This window comes from Myotis yumanensis, unplaced genomic scaffold, assembly GCF_028538775.1.
Source record: "Myotis yumanensis isolate MYYU_CA2020_CCGP unplaced genomic scaffold, mMyoYum1.0.hap1 SCAF_7, whole genome shotgun sequence".
NCBI classification, from domain to species: domain Eukaryota; kingdom Metazoa; phylum Chordata; class Mammalia; order Chiroptera; family Vespertilionidae; genus Myotis; species Myotis yumanensis.
In genome coordinates this window covers 49,025,891-49,045,643 of record NW_027223758.1, presented here as the reverse complement: position 1 = coordinate 49,045,643, position 19,753 = coordinate 49,025,891, and the positions used below count along the sequence as shown (strand labels likewise).

The window sequence follows — 19,753 nt, the reverse complement described above, 5'->3', positions numbered from 1 at the left end:
GCAAAATCTTTAAAGAATGATAACAAGACAACTAATATATTACATAGCACAGGAATTGCGAAATGAAAAATACTGCAAGTTGAAAGTAGAAACTGCCTCTGTCTCGAAACTTTATGAATTGGGATGCTCAAATTCAACCTGAAAGATATTTACTTGTACAGTAGGAATCCATGAAAGCAACCAATTGCTCGAAATTCTACCTTGAAGGGGCCGGGACAGGCCGAGCCACGGCACACTTTCTGCAAAGCAGCATGATTATGGCCATACCAAATGCCTGCAGCTGCCACCGGCAAGAACCAGAATACAAGTCATAACCTTGCCCTAACGACATCATCTCCCAGGCACTGTTTACTTAATTCTCCAAGCTTGGATGGAAACCTTAAGAGTACTCCGACCACCTTGGAGCAAAATCCAGACACAGACAGATAACAAAGAATCACCAAAAACGCCTGTAAGAATCACTATGCCGAGCTTCTTACTAAAATCTTCTGGGATGCATTCTCATCACAATAAGCCACCCTATTCATCGATGTATCTTAATCCATCTGGGCCTCAGAAGCAGCTCAGTTTCCTCAAGCTGCCGATGGGTCTGTAATTGCTTACCTGACTCGCAGGCAAATGTCTTGGAGGTTTCATCATGAAAGATAATTGCCACCGCATGCTTCTTTGTCTCTCGAGGCAGTCGGGTTATATTTTTGATGTTGTGCAGTTCCGTTACCTTGAAAGAGAAATATTTTTAACTTCGTGTACAGTATAGGCTGTATACCAGTGTGCTTAAACAAAATGATCTCTTACCCCCCTTTCCTGTGGATAGCTGTACTCCTTTCTAATTAACTGCAGCCAAAACAATACAGAACAGAGCAAAAGGTCTTCTATTATGTCCTCAATTTTGGCCATTGTTAGATGAATTTTGATACAGTCTAAAATTATATAGCTGAATAGCTCCGTGAAAGTTAGGACTCTGTGCTTTTATTAAAATTGTATCCTCTGCAGTGTGGTGATTGTTGGGGGGAGGTGGGTGAGTGGAGGTGGAAGAGGGTAGAAGGGGGGTAAATGGTGATGAAAAAAATTAAATTAATATGTGGTATCTTCTGCAAACAATAGCAGTTGTAGCACAAGGAGATTCACACTAATTTTTTGTTAAATATTGATTGGATTTAATATCTCACCTCTCTCCCACTCATCATGCAAGTTGCTGGTAGGACTATTGTCAGAAGGCAACTGACACCTGTTGACTGGCAGACAAAATCATTGAAATTTTGGTGTCAACATAAGCAACGGATGTAATTCTGAGAAAAATGCACATTGTGTTCAATTTTACCTTCACTTTTTTTGATGCTTTTCCTTTGTTTATATAGGTCTAATAGCCTAACCTGCATTATTTTCCTCCTAACAAAAAAAAAGCTCTTTTAACATTTCTTGCAAGCCAGGTATAGTGGCAACAAATTATCTCACTTTTACTTGTCTGATAAAGTCTTAAATTTGCTTCCCTGTTGAATGATAATTTTGTAGGGTACAGAATTTTAGGTTGGAGGGTTTTCCTTTCTCATAATAGTAAATATTTCTTTCAACCTTCTTCTTTCTTGAATGATTTCTGAGGAGAAAATGGATGTAATTCTCTTTGTTCCTTTATAGGTAAGATATTTTTTCCTCTCTGGCTTCTTTCAGGAATTTTTTTCTTCAACTTTATTTTCTATAGCTATAAAATGATATATATGCCTAGGTATAGTAGTTGTTGTTGTTATTATTATTATTATTATTATTGACATTTATCCTGCTTGGTGTTCATTGGGCTTCCTGAATCTGTAATTTTGTGTCTGACATTAATTTGGGGAAACTATCAATCATTAATATTTCAAATATTTCTTCTGTTACCATTTCTCCTTCTGGTATTCCCATTAGGCATGGATCACACCTCTTATAGTTGTCCCATAATCCTTGGATATTCTGTTTGTTTGTTTTTTGTCTTTAGTTTTGGAGATTGCTATTGAGATGTCTTCAAGCTCATAGATTCTTTCTTCAACCATGTCTGGTGTACTTATAAGTTCATAAAAGGAATTCTTCATTTTTGATACATTGTTTTTTTATCTTTTTTTCTTTTTGGCTTTTTCTTGTGATTTTCATCTCTCTTCTAAAACTGCCCACCTGCTCTTATATGCTATCTATTTTATCTGTTGGAGCCTTTAGCATATTAATCATAGTTGCTCTAAATTCCTGGTCTGATAATTCCAATATCCCGGCCATGTCTAGTTCTGAGGCTTGTTCTGTCTCTTCAAAATGTGTTTTTCGTCTTTTGGTATGCCTTGTCATTTTTTTCTTGAGAGCCAAATATGATGTACTTGGTAAGAGAAATTGCTGCAAGTAGGCCTTTTGTAATGTGGTGGTGAGGTGTGTGGGGAAGGAGGAGCATTCTACAGTCCTATGATTAGGTGTCAGTGTTTAGTGAGCCTGTGACTATGGAACGTGGACTTAACAAGTGTTCCTCAGTCATCCCAAACCTTAGGAGGGAGAAAATAGCTAGAGTGGGCAGGCCTGGGTATTTCCTTTGTCTTTGAAATACCTGATCACTGCTCAGTGTTTTCACTTTTTCACACAGCCTTTACCTTCCTAGGAAGGATTTTGTTGAAGGGAAAAGACTTAATTCCACTCATGACTCACAATGCCATCCTAGAAGCACTATCAATCACTAACTAGTGTTCAGAATGCACAAAAATGTACAGATATATTTCATATTTTAAAAATATTGGTCCTCCATAATTGAAGATGATGTCTCCAATGTTGATTACAACATGGTAGTATACAAAGAGTTAAGATTATCAATACATGGCCAAAAATTGGAGCCATGTCATGTAAAATAATATCTGTAAAATATAACTATGTTGCCACATTTTTAAGAGCTTGATATTGTCACATTTCCTTCTAAAATCTATAATGACCTAGATTTCTAGCCTCATAAAGTAATAAGCCCATTACTCAGGGTTGCTGTGTAGGCTGTCTGGAGGAGTTATTTTCTCTCTCAAAATGAATTTACAGTTTTGTCACATTGCTGTAAAGTTAATTTCAATATATCCTTTGTTCATATTTGTTTTTCTCTCTACTTTTAATTATCTCATCATATAAACATGCAAAATTAAATGGCAAGATGAATGCTTTAATATACATATGTATATATGAAATACATATATATACATATGTGCATTTATACATATACGAGTGTGTTTACATACATATACTATGTATATTTACATACATATATTATATATATACATATATATATTTCCTATCTATCTATCTATCTATCATCAGAAAGTATTCACTTCCTCTTACAGGAAAGAAAATTTAGACACCAATATCTGAGGATTAATACCCTGGAGAGAAAGATGAGAATGCTTTTTTGGAACAATGACTCACATAGAGTATTATATTTATAGTACATTAAAGCATGTTCTCAAATAAAGTTAAACTCCTGAATTTTTAAATGATTTGATAATTGACTCAACGTTTAAGCCAAATTTTGTTCTAACATAGTAAATTGAAGCTATATTTGAAAAAGATATTATTTTTAAGTGTTATTAATTTTAATTAAACAAAGGATCTTACCAAAATTAAGTAGAGTCTAAAAGCAGTGAAGATTTTGTGTTCCTTAAGAATTTATGTCAGGAGAGTATAAAAGTGATCCACTGCTATATAAGATACATTGTATGTCATATCTAGTTGTACAAAAGAATATAAACACATTTATTCTGCTCGAGGGCCTTTTTCAAGCATCTTTATTTACAATATAAAAAATATTAGAACATATATTATGGATTCCATCTTTTTGTTTTCTCCTACTAAAAACAAAGAAAACAAACTAATAGGTAGCTTATCCATATGCAGCCAGCACTAGAGCTTCTCTAACTTCTGAGCCTTGGGCAATCTGACAGATGATGTAGTTCAAACAAAGTGTTTGCTCTTCTGTAAAATTTACATTTAGAAATGCAGACAACCTCTTCAAGCACACATTGTTACACTGGTTTCCAGAACAGTGCTAAGCTTTCTGTTGATGATCATTAGTGTGATGCCATCCACTTCAGTGTGCCCTAAGACATGTTAAAGAGATGTCAGGAAATCGTGCTCATAAGGAGCATAAAATTCTACTTCTCACCTGTCTTGGTTAGGAAGTTCAAGTGTTACACTATATTATAAAATGTTTTAAAATCATACCAGAAGGTTCTCTAAGGACTTTATATATCTTTGGAACTGTCCCTCTTCAATTCAACATATACTTAAAAAAACATTTTGAATCATACCAATCGAGGTCAAAATCTTATATATTTTGATCTCCTATCCTCACCTTTTACTCTCAGTACTATATAGATTTATCATCCAGAAGGAAATTATTTTCATAGATGAGGACAACTTTTAAAATGATGTTTCTTTATGTTTTCAAATAAAAATGTTATTAGTCTAAAACCAGTCAATGTGACATAAAAATCATTACCATTATTTACCAAGACTATGAAACCTATAGTTTTTCAATATATATGTCAATTAGTGTATTATTTAATAATGTAATATGTACTTCTGAAATGTTGACTTTTCACATGGTTATAAAGGCACAAAATATTAATTAAAGTTTATTAAAAGCATTAAAATAAATACTTTAAATAAATATAAAATTAACAGAATTTAAATGAAGGAAACATTAGTTGAAAATGATTCAGGTTGTTTATATCTAAGTCAAGAAATACCATAATTGACAATTACTGAGGTCTATTGAATTGATACAATTAAAACCAAAATATAAATATACCTAGGTAATGACTTTGCTAACTGGTGCAATTTAAATTTTTTTTCAAGGAGCAATCTCTAAGGAATTCATGGTGTGAAAGTCAAATTGTTCAAAGATGAAAACACATAAACACATAACCTTTTTTCCATAGGATTTCATAATGTATAAATCACAGTGATAAACCCTATGATAGAGTTTAAAACAGAGCTGAAGAAGCATAGAGGGAGAAGACCTGTTGAGACATTCTTTGGAGATACTTCAGGTTCCATTTCAGATCACCACAATAATGAGACTATCTCCATAAAGGGAGTCACACATTTTTTCCTTCAAGTTATGTTTACCCTAAAGAGATGTATGCAATATTATGCCTTAAAAATGCACATACTTTAATTAAAATACTTTATTGCTAAAAAATACTAACCATCATCTGAACCTTCTGTGAGAGATTATCTTTCTGCTGGTGCAGTGGTTCTCAACCTTCTGGCCCTTTAAATACAGTTCCTCATGTTGTGACCCCCAACCATAAAATTATTTTCGTTGCTACTTCATAACTGTAATTTTGCTACTGTTATGAATCGTAATGTAAATATCTGATATGCAGGATGGTCTTAGGTGACCCCTGTGAAAGGGTCGTTCGACCCCCAAAGGGGTCGTGACCCACAGGGTGAATGGTCTTGCCTTGATGTTGATTGTTGCTGACTGAGCAAGGTGGTGGTTGCTAAAGATTGGGGTGCCATTGTTATTTTAAGATAACAATGGCATTTGCTGCATGGATCAACTTTTTTTTTTACCCACTTTGTTCAAAATTGGAGTAAATCCTCTCAAACCTTCTTTCTGCTTTATCAGCTAAATTTATGAAATATTCTAAATCCTTTGTTGTCATCTTTACCAGGAGTAGATGCCAGTTCAAGAAGCCACTTTCTTTTTTCAATCATTAGAAGCAACTTCTCATCCATTAGCTTTATCATGAAATTGCAGTAATTTTGTCACATCTTTAGGCTCCTCTTTCAATTCTAGTTCTCTTGCTATTCCCACCACACCTGCAGTTATTTCCTCCACCGAAGTCTTGAACCCCTCTAAGTCATCCATGAAGGTTGGAACCCACTTTTTCCAAAACCTGCTAATGTTGATATTTTTACCTCTTCCATGAATGTCTCTTAATAGCATCTAGAATGGTGAATTCTTTTCAGAAAGTTTTCAATTTACTTTGCCTAGATCAGTGATGGCGAACCTATGACACGCGTGTCAGAGGTGACACGTGAACTCATTTTTTTGGTTGGTTTTTCTTTGTTAAATGGCATTTAAATATATAAAATAAATATCAAAAATATAAGTTTGTTTTACTATGGTTGCAAATATCAAAAAATTTCTGTATGTGACACGGCACCAGAGTTAAGTTAGGGTTTTTCAAAATGCTGACACGCCGAGCTCAAAAGGTTCACCATCACTGGCCTAGATCTATGGGTTGCAGAAAGGATGTTGTGTTATCAGGCATAAAATCAACATTAATCTTACACATCTCTAGCAGAGCTCTTGGGTGACCAGGTGCATTGTAAATGAGCAGTAATATTTTGAAAGGATTTTTTTTTTCTTTTTCTGAGCATTAGGTTTCAGCAGTGGGCTTAAAATATTCAGTAAGCCATGTTGTAAACAGATGTATTGTCATCTAGGCTTTGTTGTTCCATTTATAGAGCACAAGCAGAGTAGATTTAGCGTAATTCATAGGCCTTAGGATTCTTGCAATGGTAAATGAACACTGGCTTCATCTTTAAAGTCACCAGGTGTCTTTTGAGGCTCTGAAGCCAGGCATTGCCTTCTCTCTAGCTGTGAAAGTCCTAGATGGTCTTTTTCCAACATAAGGCTGTTTCGCCTACATTGAAAATCTGTTGTTTAGTGTAGCCACCTTCATTAACTATCTTAGCTAGAAGCTCTGGATAACTTGCTACAGTTTCCAGCTCAGAACTGGATGCTTCACCTTGCACTTTTTTGTTACAGAGATGATGTCTCACCTTAAACCTCATGAGCCAACCTCTGCTAACTTCAAACATTTCTTCTGCAGCTTCCTCAACGCTCTCTCTGCCTTCATAGAACTGAAGAGAGTTAGGGCCTTGCTCTGGATGAGGCTTTAACTTAAGGGAATGTTGTGGCTGGTTTGATCTAGCCAGACCACTAAATTGTTTTCTATATCAGCTATTAAGCTGTTTGGCTTTCTTATCATCTGTGTGTTCATTGGAGTAGCATTTTTAATTTTCTTCAAGAAATTTTCCTTTGCATCCATAGCTTGGTTAACTGTTTGGCTCAAGAGGTTTAGTACAAGAGATTTAGAGGACTGTCTTGGCTTCTACCATGCCTTCCTCTCTAAGCTTAATCAGTCCTAGATTTCATTAAAATAAGAGACATGTGACTCTCCTTTCACTTGGACACATAAAGGACATTGTAGGGTTATTAATTGGCCTAATTTCAATATTGTCCTATCTTAGGGATTAGAGAGACCAGAGGAGGAAGAGAGATGGGGGAATGGCTGGTTGATAAAGTCAGAACACATAATATTTATGGATTAAGTCACCATTTTTATGGACACAGTTTGTGGTGCCCCAAAATAACTACAATAGAAACATCAAAGATCACTGATCATAGTCCTGGCCAGGTAGTTCAGTTGGTTAGAGCATCGTCTCAATATGCCAAGGTTGTGGGTTCAATCCCCAGTCAAGGCACATATAAGAATCAACCAATGAATACATAAATAAGTGGAACAACAAATCAATGTTTTTCTCTCTCTTTCCTTTCCTCTCTCCCTTCCTCTCTCTAAAATCAATCATTTAAAAGGGGCAATAAACAAAGAAATCTTTAAAAAAGATCACTGATCACCATAACAAATATAATAATAATAATATTAAACTTTAAAATATTGAGAATTATTAAAATGTAACACAGAGACATGAAGTGGACAAATGCTGTTGGAAAAATGGCACCAATAGACTTGCTCAATACAGGGTTGCCACAAACTTTCATTTTGTAAAATATACAATATCTGTAAAGCACATTAAAGTGAAGCGAAATGAGGTATGTCTGTATTTCTGCAGCCAGTTCGTGAACATGGCCCTGGACTTTAAAACATAACAAAAATGTATATATAAACAGCTTCCAAGTCTTACTTTCCTGCTGCACTTTGCGGATTATATCTTTTAATGGTGATCACCATAAGAAATATTATAACTTATACATTATTCAATATTTATTTAGTTATGTGCTTAAAATTTAATAAACTCATTTTATAACATAAATAACATTTTAAAATAAAAATTTCCCCAATAGGTGAAAAGTGGCAACATTTTTGCAAAACTCTTAATGTCTGGCTTAAAAAAGTCAGTTTGATACTTATATCTTCTGAATTCAATCTGTTATGACATATAGTTTTAAATACATACAGAAAATAAGGCCTCATACAGACACCAAGTTGTAAAAGGCAAGAATAATTTAAAAGCATTTTCAGTTAACTATGGTTATTCCTTAGTTCTATCTCCAAATTTGACAAATGTTTTCTTAAAGGTCATTGCCTTGGGGAGTCTGACATCACATCAGACAATTTTTATACTCTGTTACATTAAAATCCATGAGTCTATTTTCAGCTTTGTTTGTTGGGATAATATTGGTTTACTAATTTATAAAGATCTTACAAATGTTGACATATTTCATTATCAATATAAAAATATACATTAATATCACCTTTTGGTTTCCATAGAAAAATCTGTAGCTTTTGAGAAGTAGTCAAGCTCAAGAATGCAGACACAAGTTTCCTGTATTTTAATTTTCACTTGAAAATTTAAAATTTACTTTGTTAATAAATACTGTGTTTTTCCCCCTTGAAGACAGGCTCATTTAGTTCATATATGAGAGGATATCTGACAAATACCAAAGTATGAATGACCATAGTTTGTCAAACACTCTCTTATTAAAACAGGTGTTCTTTGAAAAAAATTAGCTATTTTGCTTGTAACTTCAGCAATCACACAAGTGTACCTTCTGGAGATAGCCACTGCCTGTTAGTATGTAGCAAAAGAGTTTTAGGTGTTCCTACCATGGTTTTCCAATAGCATATTAAAAAGATGTACTTAAGAATTTAGATTTAATAAAATTAAAAATTTTTATTGTTTCATCAAAGTCATTCTTAAGTAAAATGAAAATAAAATCAGCATATATATAATATATAACATATATAAATATATATATATATATATATATATATATATATATATATATATATTTCCTTGTTTATTTACTTATTTGGGTGTGTGCATAATGGCATAAATACAATGACCTTAGTCTCACTTATTTTTCTTTTTGTCGCCTGAGCTTTGTTATCATTGCCCAGATCAATGTCAAGGAGCCTTTCCCTATGTTTTCTTCCAGGATTTTTATGGTTTCTGGCTTACAATTAAGCCTTTAATTCATTCGGACTTGATTTGTGTGTGGTGTAAGAGCAAAAATTCAATTTCATTATTTTGCATGTGCACATCCAGTTTTCCCAACATTTATTGTAGAGACTATCCTCTCCCCATTGTATATTTTTGAAACTCTAGTTGAAGATCAGTGGACCATACATGTTTGAATTTATTTCTGGCTCTCTATTCTGTCCCACTGGCAAATGTGTCTGTTTCTATGTTATCATCAGACTGCTTTGATTACTATAATGAGGAGAAGGCATCTCCCTCACTTCTGCCAGCCTAAAAATTCCCTTCCCAAATGAAAGATAAAACGAAAATGTAAATGGCATGCCACTAGAGTTAGAGCACAACTCAGAGACATTCCAGGTGCACGTGACCTGGTCACAGGAGCTTATTCAAAGCAGAGCATGTTCTCCAGCTGGTCACACAAGAGAAAGTCAGAGCTTGGGGAGGATTTGATGTGCCATCATGTCCCAGAGAGGGACAAAATCCAATATGTCAAGGACAGAGGGCAGCCCCTTCTTGACAGCCAGCAGGAACACAGGGGCCTCCGTGCAATGGCTATGCAGGACCAAATGAGCCAGCTCCAGACCGAGCTTGGAAGCAGAGTTTTCTCCAGAGCCACCAAATAACAATTCAGTCTGACTGACACATTGACCTTTGGCTCTTGAAACTCTCAGCAGAGAATACAGACAAGCTTGACCTTCTGACCTACAGATCTGCAGGTTCAGAAATGAGTGTTTTTTTGAGCCTCTGAGTTGTGGTCATTTGTTACCCAACAAGAGAAAATGACAATAGTACTCCAATTATTGTTAGTGACCGAACTGCATGAAAGATCCAATCTTTGGGGATAATAATGGGTCTGATTACCTCAGTTTACTTGTGGTGAAAGAAAACGTAGGGAAGCTGATTTTGGCCCAGCTCTAAGAGTAGGAGAATATCATGGTAGCCCAAACTTGGGAGGACAATGTTCTCTATACTAACACAAATATTTTAGAAAAATAAAAGGATTAGAGGAGAAATCCAGGCTACTGAAAATCAGGCTAAATTTAATTTTATGCATTGGATATATAAATATGATTAACTTGATTCAAAGATATAGAAAAAGAGAACTACATGAAAATAGTTGCATTTTAAAGCAAACACTGTAAACCTCTCTTTCTGTTTCTAAATAGATGAAAGGAAAAAAAGGCCACCTTATTTCCCTGAATTTCCTACCTTAGTAGAAGAAATGTAATAGTTACCATCAAAAGAAGTAATTTAATTGAATCTCAAAATTCATGGTTCCCAAGTTAAAAACCTGTTCTCTAATCAATAAAATCAGTTTAAGTACCTGTTATTGGTTTATAACCTAGGCTTGTTAATGGTTAATTAGAATGTCAACTTTGTTTTTTATAGAAGTATTAGATGTAAAAAGGCTTTAGATGTTAAAATATTATATAAACTTGAACTAATATGAAACAGCATTGTTAATTATAAAATAAAAGTTGCTAAATAGATATTTAGAGTGAGGCACAAAGTATTAATTCATGAATGAATTCTCACTGAAGTAATTTTCAAATTGTATGTTGAACATAAATATGCATTTAATACTTGAGGTATCCTATATAATAAAAGCCTAATATGCTAAGTGTCCGATTGACTGGTTGGCCATTCAACCAATCAAAGCGTAATATGCTAATGATATGCTAAGGCCATTCAACCGCTCACTACGACATGCACTGATCACCAGGGGGCAGATGCTCCGACCAGTAGGTTAGCTTGCTGCTGGGGTCTGGCCAATCGGAACTGAGCAAGATGAGCCGAACACACCCTGGAGCCCTCCTGTGGTCCATCCCTGGCTGGCCAACCTCTCGCATCCCTTCCTGGCCCTGATCATGCACTTGTGGGGTCCCTTGGCCTGGTCTGCACCCTCTTGCAATCCGGGACCCCTCAGGGGATGTCGGAGAGCTGGTTTTGGCCCGATCCCACAGGCCAGGCAGAGGGACCCCACTGGTGCACAAATTCGTGCACTGGGTCTCTAGTAATATATAATTTTCCATTAATGGCAGAAAAACAATATATCCTCAGTGAAGCATTACAGAATAAGCTTTCCTCCTATCCCATTTGTCAGAATTTGCACAATTAGCCAGATTTGTTAATGAGCAGAAAAAGAGATTTTTAAAAATCAAAAATGTACTGATGATATTCTGCAATAATAATTAAGAACATTGGGTATCAATCCACTAAATAAATGTAAAAATACTTCAGAAAGAATGGAAATGATGTCATAACAGACATTATTGAATATTATTTCCCAAATTACTATCTGATTTGTCATGTAAAATGACTTGTTTGAAATTATAAGTTACTTTATCATGCAAATTGGTTTTAATATTTTTCTAAAGTTGGTATGAATTATTTCACTGGTTTCAAAGATGCAAAATAGAAGGCAGTAATGACTTGTACAACCATAGTCATTTTTCATTTTACATATTCTCTAACATGAAATTATCATCTTACTTTGTGAGCTACAATATTATTTACAATTTACAGAGAGGAAAATTAGAGCAAGATATTGTTTAAATCATACCATGTTTTCCTCTGATGTAGTACCATTATGGACAACTACCTCACACACACACAAATGGATAGTTTTAAGAAGTAGAATAATGAGTAATTTTACCAACATAAATCATACTTCTATATTCTTTAAGTCAAGCCCAGACCAAATCCTATTTTCTAAGTCTGACTCCTTATTTCTCAGTGAACAGATAGATATCTGTTGTGGAGGAATAGGTTATAAACTAAAATCCTGATTGCTGCCGCAACCGGTTTGGCTCGGTGGATAGAGCGTCGGCCTGCGGACTGAAAGGTCCCAGGTTCGATTCCGGTCAAGGGCATGTACCTGGGTTGCGGGCACATCCCCGGTAGGAGATGTGCAGGAGGCAGCTGATCGATGTTTCTCTCTCATCGATGTTTCTAACTCTCTATCTCTCTCCCTTCCTCTCTGTAAAAAATCAATAAAATATATTTAAAAAAAAATAATAAAAATAAAAAATAAAATCCTGATTGCTGAGTGCTCTATTTTCTGTAGCACCCTTAAGCAGCACAGAGTCATTCTTAATGCAAGTTATCTTAGATGCTGTAAAGTTCTAATTATCTTGATTTAAATATTGCAAAGAACACTTTAATTCTGGGAATTTCCTCTGAGTTTGAGATCACAACTTTGCTGATCCCCTCCACCTGAAGGTCTTAACTCCTGTTCATTCCTGCTCATCATTGGCTTTAGAGTTGTCTATTCACAACACACTCACCTCTGTTGGAGGCTCTACACAGAAGCGCACCATGCCATGGGCATTTCCCCATCCATTTTATGATATAAAAGACAAACTTTTCATATTCCAGTTCTTTGAGTCTTCCCTGAGTGACTAGCATGTGATCAGATAATATGAGTAAAACAATCAAGAATGGATTAACATGTGACTGTCCCAGGAACCAATGTGTGTGTGTTAATAGGAACTTTGTTCAGGAAACTGAGACTTCTTCAAGATAAGGGATTACAAAAGGATGGAGGAATGAATGGATGAATGAATGAATGAATGAATGAATAAGATGCCTTCATCTGAATAAGTGACTATCACGCTGAGAACTTCCATAAGGTATTTGAAGAGACACCAACCAAGTGCATGCCTTTCTAAGCACATAGCCATTGGAATAAAAATGAAAATATTCAATATAACACACTGTACACAGGTGCTGTTTTCACACTTCCCAATTATTTTGCTTCTATTGTTAAGGATAAGCTATATTTGCAGGTGGCTATTCTTCATAAGGATGCCTTAATCTTTTTCCCAACTTTCTCAGACATTTGCTTTACATAAAGATAAATACTGACAACTCCAAATAAGAGTAAAGCAGATGAAATAAAATAACGCTTTTGATGTCAGAATACGGGGATTTAGAAGTAAGATTGGCACCTGTTATACAGGCATCATTTTTCTGGCATCAGTAGTTTTCAGCACTGAAATGTCACATAGTTTTGTCTTCATTCATCCTTTTATGGGACTTTATTTATATTTCCCTCCCTACAGATAGCCCTCATTTTTATTTTATTAAAATAAATATAAACTGTTTCTTTTTTCTTTTGCTCAGAAAATTAAGGGAAATTTATTAGCTGATTCTATGTAAATTGCTTTAGTTCAATTTTCATTGAGGATGAATTTGTTTTGAATATCTCTGACAATTATATACAGCTAAACTTTCAAACCTAATACATTTTTAATAACTTCCTTCAGCAGCTAGTGATTTGAATTTCAAATTCATTTCTAGCAAGAAGTAAAAAAAAAAGTATATACCATTTTACAGCAGTTTTATATAAGAACTGATTTATGCAGCAAGCTCTGTCTCACAGTAAACATATCAAATGTCTAAATGAGACCATTAGTACTCAGAAGTTTTATAATAGGTATGCTTCAGATAGAGCATAGCACAAAGTTAAAGTTGGCAAAGAAAGAATTGTGTCATTAGCTTCTTTTTCAGAAGTCCCTCATTTAGGCTGGAAAAATTTCACTCATTTGATTGATTATTGTAATTTATTGTGACGGAGCGCTATAGCAGATTTTAGGGCATATCCAAATAACTGACTAATCAAAACTTTAAAATATTTAACATTAGCAAATAGAACAATTTGGGAAATTCATATTAGTCCATTTCTTCAAGCCATCTTAAAAATGAAGAGACCCTCCTTCCCCCCAATTCTGGACTGGCCATTAATTGCCCAAGAGAAAACAAAGACTGAAGTATGCCAGCCTTGTTCATAAAGAGATCTTCCTTTATCTACCTGTCAGAGGGAACTAGATATACATTCTAAGGGGGAAAAAATGGAGCAAAAACCAGTGTCCCAGAGCTAGTGAAGATTGTAGGAAGAAGAAAAGTAGTGATATTAATAGAAATATTTTGGTTAGAATGGTTAATAGACATTTCAAATTGAATATACACAGAGTGAAATCTTTCGCTTATTTACACAAACTCTATAATATAACAGCCAGTTAGAAGGATTAGGCAAAACTTGCTAAAATAAAATGAAAATAAGAAAAGAGACCACGTACATAATTTTCCTGAAAACAACCCTTAAAATTTATTATTATTGTCATATCAGAATAGGTCTAACTTCACCATTTTAGTTCACAATCATTCAAAAAAAATCATGAAAGAAAATTTATATTACTAAGAAAAGGAATTAGCTTCCCCAAATGCTATAAAGAATAAGCTATAATAATAAAAACTTCAATCTTCACATGAGAAAGGTAAATTTTAGTTGTCACATATACTGAATCTAATTATTAAAATGCTCTTGGGAGCTTCAAGTTACAGTCAATGACATCTGTTTCACTATTTATTAAAAAATTAACAATTTCTATTCTTACTGCACTCCCCTGGGTCTTAGGCTGCTTAATTTTCACAGTGTGGAGAGAGAAAGCTCACACACATAAAGTGTGCATGTGTTTGGAGTATTAGTCGTAGTGTTAATTTTATCCAACCTATTTAGATCTGCACTCATTCTAATCCTTCCTTTTTGTTAGACTCATCTCTGGTTCTGTGAAAGACCAAACCCTATAACTACACAGAAAATTTCTAATCATCACATTTTTGGTCTCCTAGACCATTAGTGTTGGCATACAGGTATATAACAATGTTTGTCATATTTAAAAATTATATCTTCTACCTATCTTGGCTCAATTTTACAGTAAAACTTCTTGAAATAAATTGTTTGAGTAGCTGTCCCTTCCTCACTTCTCATTCTCCTCTAAGTCTCTTCAAGTGAAATTAGTCCCCATATTTCACTGAAATAGCTCTTGGCAAAGCCACCCACAGCCTTCATGGTGTAAGTCTAATGGTTCCTTCTCTTTCAAATTTCTCAGTCTCTCAAACTAGACATAGATGACCACTTGCTCAATTCTTTTAGCACAGTTTTCTCTTGCTTTCCAGTGATTTACTCTAATGTAATTCTTCTCCTCTTATTTCCTGCTTTTCTCAGATTTCTATTCCAGTGTCTCTGCCTCAGCTAATCCTCTAAATGTTGGGAGTGTTAATTATCTCCTCTTTCTTCATTCTCTCCCAAGGACATTTTATCTAATGCTACAGAATAAAGTACTACCAAGATGCCAATGATGGAAATGAATAACTCTATCAATGACATTTCCCCCATCCAAGCCCTCATTTGTTTGTCTAATTAGCTACTTGACATTTTAGTATGAATGTGTAATAGATCTTTCAAATTTAACATGTACAACGTGAAAGCTTGTGAATTTTACTCAATGTCTGCTCTTCTAGTCTCCCCCATCTTCATAAATCGCACCACCTGCATCTCTGCTGCTGAAGCCCAAATTCATGAATTGCCCATGAGTCCTATCTTCACCTACACCCAACATCTAACCCCTTACTATACCCAACATTTGTCCTCTGACCTCCAACATCATACTCATATCTTCATTCAAGTCACCATTGCATCTTTGCTACAACTTACCAGATGCCAAGTAAAGTTATATGCTTAGCTATAAAATTCCATTTATCTAGTTATATTTAATCTCATTATGTCTATAGTATCATTTATTCCTTACAATAACTCTCTTTGGTAGGCACTATTATAATCTTAATCTGTCAGAGGAAAAAATGTAGGTGCATAGAGATTAAATAGCTTATGCAAGTTCACACAGATGTTAAATTTGGGAATAGGAATCTTTACTGATTAATCAGACATCCTACCAACTGTTTCACAATTCTGAGTTCTTATCACGAATCCTCCTCAGTACTATCAAATACTTTGTTGTGATATTGTCACCAAAGATAACTTTAGGCAGCAAATTTAGCATCATTCTAGGGTTATTTCTTACATACTTATAATTCTGTTTTCTTATGTATTAAGTAGAGGCCCAGTGCATGAAATTAGTGCATGGCAGTGGCGGGGGGTCCTTTAGCCCGGCCTGCACTCTCTCACTATCCGGGACCCCTCGGGAGATGTCGACTGCCAGATCCCTGCGGGTTTGGGCCTAAACTGGCAGTCAGACATCCCTCTCACAATCCGGGACTGCTGGTTCCTAACTGCTCGCCTGCCTGCCTGACTGATAACCTCAAACCATTCTTCCTGCCTGCCTCATTATCCCTAACCCCTCTGCCTGCTTGCCTGATCACTCCTAACCACTCGCCTGCCTGCCTGATAGCCCCTAACCTTTTGCCTACCTGACTGATCATCCCTAACCACTCACCTGCCTGATCGCCCCTAACAGCTCAACTGCCTGCCTGATCACCCCTAACCACTCGCCTGCCTGCCTGATTGCCCCTAACACTCACCTGCCTGCCTGATCGCCCCTAACTGCCTCTGCCTGCCTGCTTGATTGCTCCTAACCACTCGCCTGCCTGCCTGCCTGCCTGATTGCCCCTAACTGCCTCTGCCTCGGCCCCTTCCTCCACAACTGGAATGACATCTGGAAGGTCATTCAACGTCCAGTCTAATTAGCATATTACACTTTTATTATTTTAGATTTGAGAGAGAGAAAGGGGGAGAGAGAAACATTGATTTGTTGTTCCATTTATTTATGCATTCATTGGCTTCACAGAGGATCAAGCCTGTAACCTTGGGGTATCCAGACCATGCTCTAACTAACTGAGGTACTTGGTGAAGGTTCATTCTTAAGAAATTGACATTTCATTCACAGAATTTCTGCCACATCTCTACACATCAGCATATTTAATGATCTCTGACTTGGTAAGGCTATAAACAGCAAATGCTGTGTCCATTAAAAGGGTCTTTAGCATTATTAACTCAAGCCCTAAAAGTTTTATCTACTAAATATCACCGATAGTTTAAATCAAAGTAACAAATGCACAACTAACCTGAACAGAGGGAAAATGCTTACTCAGCACCTTGGGAAATGATCTGGCTGAGTTATGAGTCATCTCATTTTGCAAAGCAGCAATAAAAATGAGTCTTTCATTTTGCAGAGGTACCTCTGGCATTTACAGCAGATGATTAAAATAAAGGAGAAAAATAACTTTTGCATTTTATTGGAACAGAGACATTTTACCCTGGCCATGCATTTTTCCCTTGCAGATTTCATTTATCAAAAGAAATGTCTCCGCAAGCTGTTGCCAAGGGTCTAGTTATTCCCCAGCAACTCCCAAGACTGAGACTTACTTTATGGAAGTTTCTGAAATACGCTGCCTTTTCGTCTGGAAATTTTTCTAGCCTTCTGGGTCCTTTACTGGAAGCCTTTTTGAAAACCAACCAGCATCGTCTGAAAATCTGAAAGGAAATAAAGAAATCTTATTACCCATTGCTTTACATGAGTTTAATAGCATCAGGAATTTATCTATTCAATTAATACATTGGGAATAATTTTTTTAAATGCACTTAAAAAGGAACAGGGTAGTACAATACAAAACAGAGAAAAAAGCTTTTGGCAACAGATGTTCAGCATATCCATAACCATTATGGACATTTGCATATGTTGTAAAAATCATTGCTTGCACCAATATATTTTAAAGGTTTCAAATAATTCCGATAATTTTGAGAATTATTTTACATACCACTAGACAAAACTGTTGAAATATGCCATTGAATACAAATGAGTTCCTGCTTATGTCACAACGGTTTGGATATTGTTAATCAATAAAGCTATTTATACATCTCAATACACAGCTGCCAAAATTTATTTTATTTTATTTTTTACATTTTTTTAAGGATCATTTTACTTTTGAGAGAAAACAAATAATTATCTGACCATCATGCAGATTATTTCATGCAATCAAAGCAGGTTCTAAAATATTCTTTAATTGGTCCACTCATCTGGTAACCAGTTTACTGCATGAATTCAACTTTTAAAATTTTTTCTAATAGATTATTATTTTATACAAAATTAGTCAATTAAATTTGTAACCAGTGTGGTCACCATATTAATTATTGCGACCTCTAATAAAGAGTACCCTCTTTTTATGGGTATTCTCTTCCCCCTAGGTGCAAAGATATATATAAAATTTACTCTCTTTCTAAAATTACTCTCTCTACATTATAACATGAAGTAATTTTTGCACAGAATAAATAATTTCACTCTGTCTTTAATATAAATCTCACGTGCTTATATTAGGATTTAGGGTCTTATATGGTAATGCCTAAGGATAATTTTAAATCAGAACAATTTTATTTTCAGTGCAGGTTCTGCTATTCATTAAATGCCTTGTCTTGCAGAAGTTATTTTATCTTCTCTAAGATCTAACCCTCTCATCTATAAATTACAGTCCATGTACCTCATGAGGTTGCTATTGAGGATTTAATAAGACAGCCTGCAGACAGCATGTAACATGTGCTTGAAATGTAGTCCACACATTCATCTGAAACTCTCGAGTTTTGGAGACTGCTATGGACTGACTTATGTGCCCCTCAAATTTGTATGTTGATTTTCTTACCCCCAAGGGATGGTATTTGGAGCTGGGGGCTTTGGAAAATAATCAGAATCAGATGAGGTCATAATGGTGGGGTCCGCAGGATAGGATCAGTGACCATCAGAGAACTTGCTCTCTCTCCAAGATTTTGCAAAAAAAGAGGACACCATGAGAGGGCAGCTGTCTACAAACCAGGAAGAGGACTTTCCCCAGAACTTGGCCATGCTGGCACCTTGACCTCAGACTTTTAACCCTCAAAACGTAGAAGATAAATATCTGCTGTTCAAGCCCCCAGTAAATGGTATTTTGTGATGGAAGTGGTGAAGGTAGTGGAGGCTGCTGAAGTAGCAACAATATTGTGGAAGTGAAACACAGTTCCAGGAAGCTGCATATAAATTTGAGAGATTGAAAGCAGATAAATAAAAATATCATTGCAAAGTGGGATATAGATAGATAATCAACATTTATCTTCTGGTTATTTATTAGTAGACTAGAGGCCCAGTGCACGAAATTCATGGATGGGTAGGGTCCCTAGGCCTGGCCGACGACCAGGGCTGATCTGTGGGGTGACCAGCAGGGCGATCAAAGGCCTTCTCTGGCACCCACCTTGGCTGGCCTGGGACCTGCAGGCTGGGGGCAGCTCCTGCATTGAGTGTCTGCCCCCTGGTGGTCAGTGCATGTTGTTCCACTGGTCCTTCTGGCCGTTCAATCGATTTGCATATTGGGCTTTTATTATATAGAATTTTGAATCCTAGCCAAGGTAGGAAGGCTCTCATTGGATGGAATTGGGACCCAAGCTAATTGGTACTTAGGGTTTCTGTTCTTCCTACAGAGGAATGCTTTCCCTGGACCCTATGTGCTTATTGCTCATAACTCAGGAACCACAGTGATGTCAAATAAAGCCTTACAGTATTCATGGAAATACACAAACACACATGTTCACTGACTCCAATGCTCCATCTCGTGTGTCTAATTATTTTCTACTAAAGAGCAAGTTAAACATGAGTCACAAAGCATAAGTGTGCTATTCAGGTATTCAATATTGCTACAGAAAAAAACATGATAACAGATAATAAGAAAAAATAGATTTAGTATTTTTAATACTATCTTATCT

General features: G+C 35.7%; 1 protein-coding gene across 1 annotated transcript in view; it reads right to left on the bottom strand.

The window, feature by feature from the left end:
* DOK6 (docking protein 6) overlaps positions 1 to 19,753 on the bottom strand; it is a 237,024-nt gene that overhangs the window by 143,544 nt on the left and 73,727 nt on the right. The window contains exons 2-3 of the mRNA XM_070420446.1: positions 17,396 to 17,503; positions 604 to 718 (exon numbers count right to left, since the gene is read on the bottom strand). Coding sequence (XP_070276547.1) covers positions 604 to 718; positions 17,396 to 17,503 — 223 coding nt within the window. The remainder of the gene's footprint in view (positions 1 to 603; positions 719 to 17,395; positions 17,504 to 19,753) is intronic.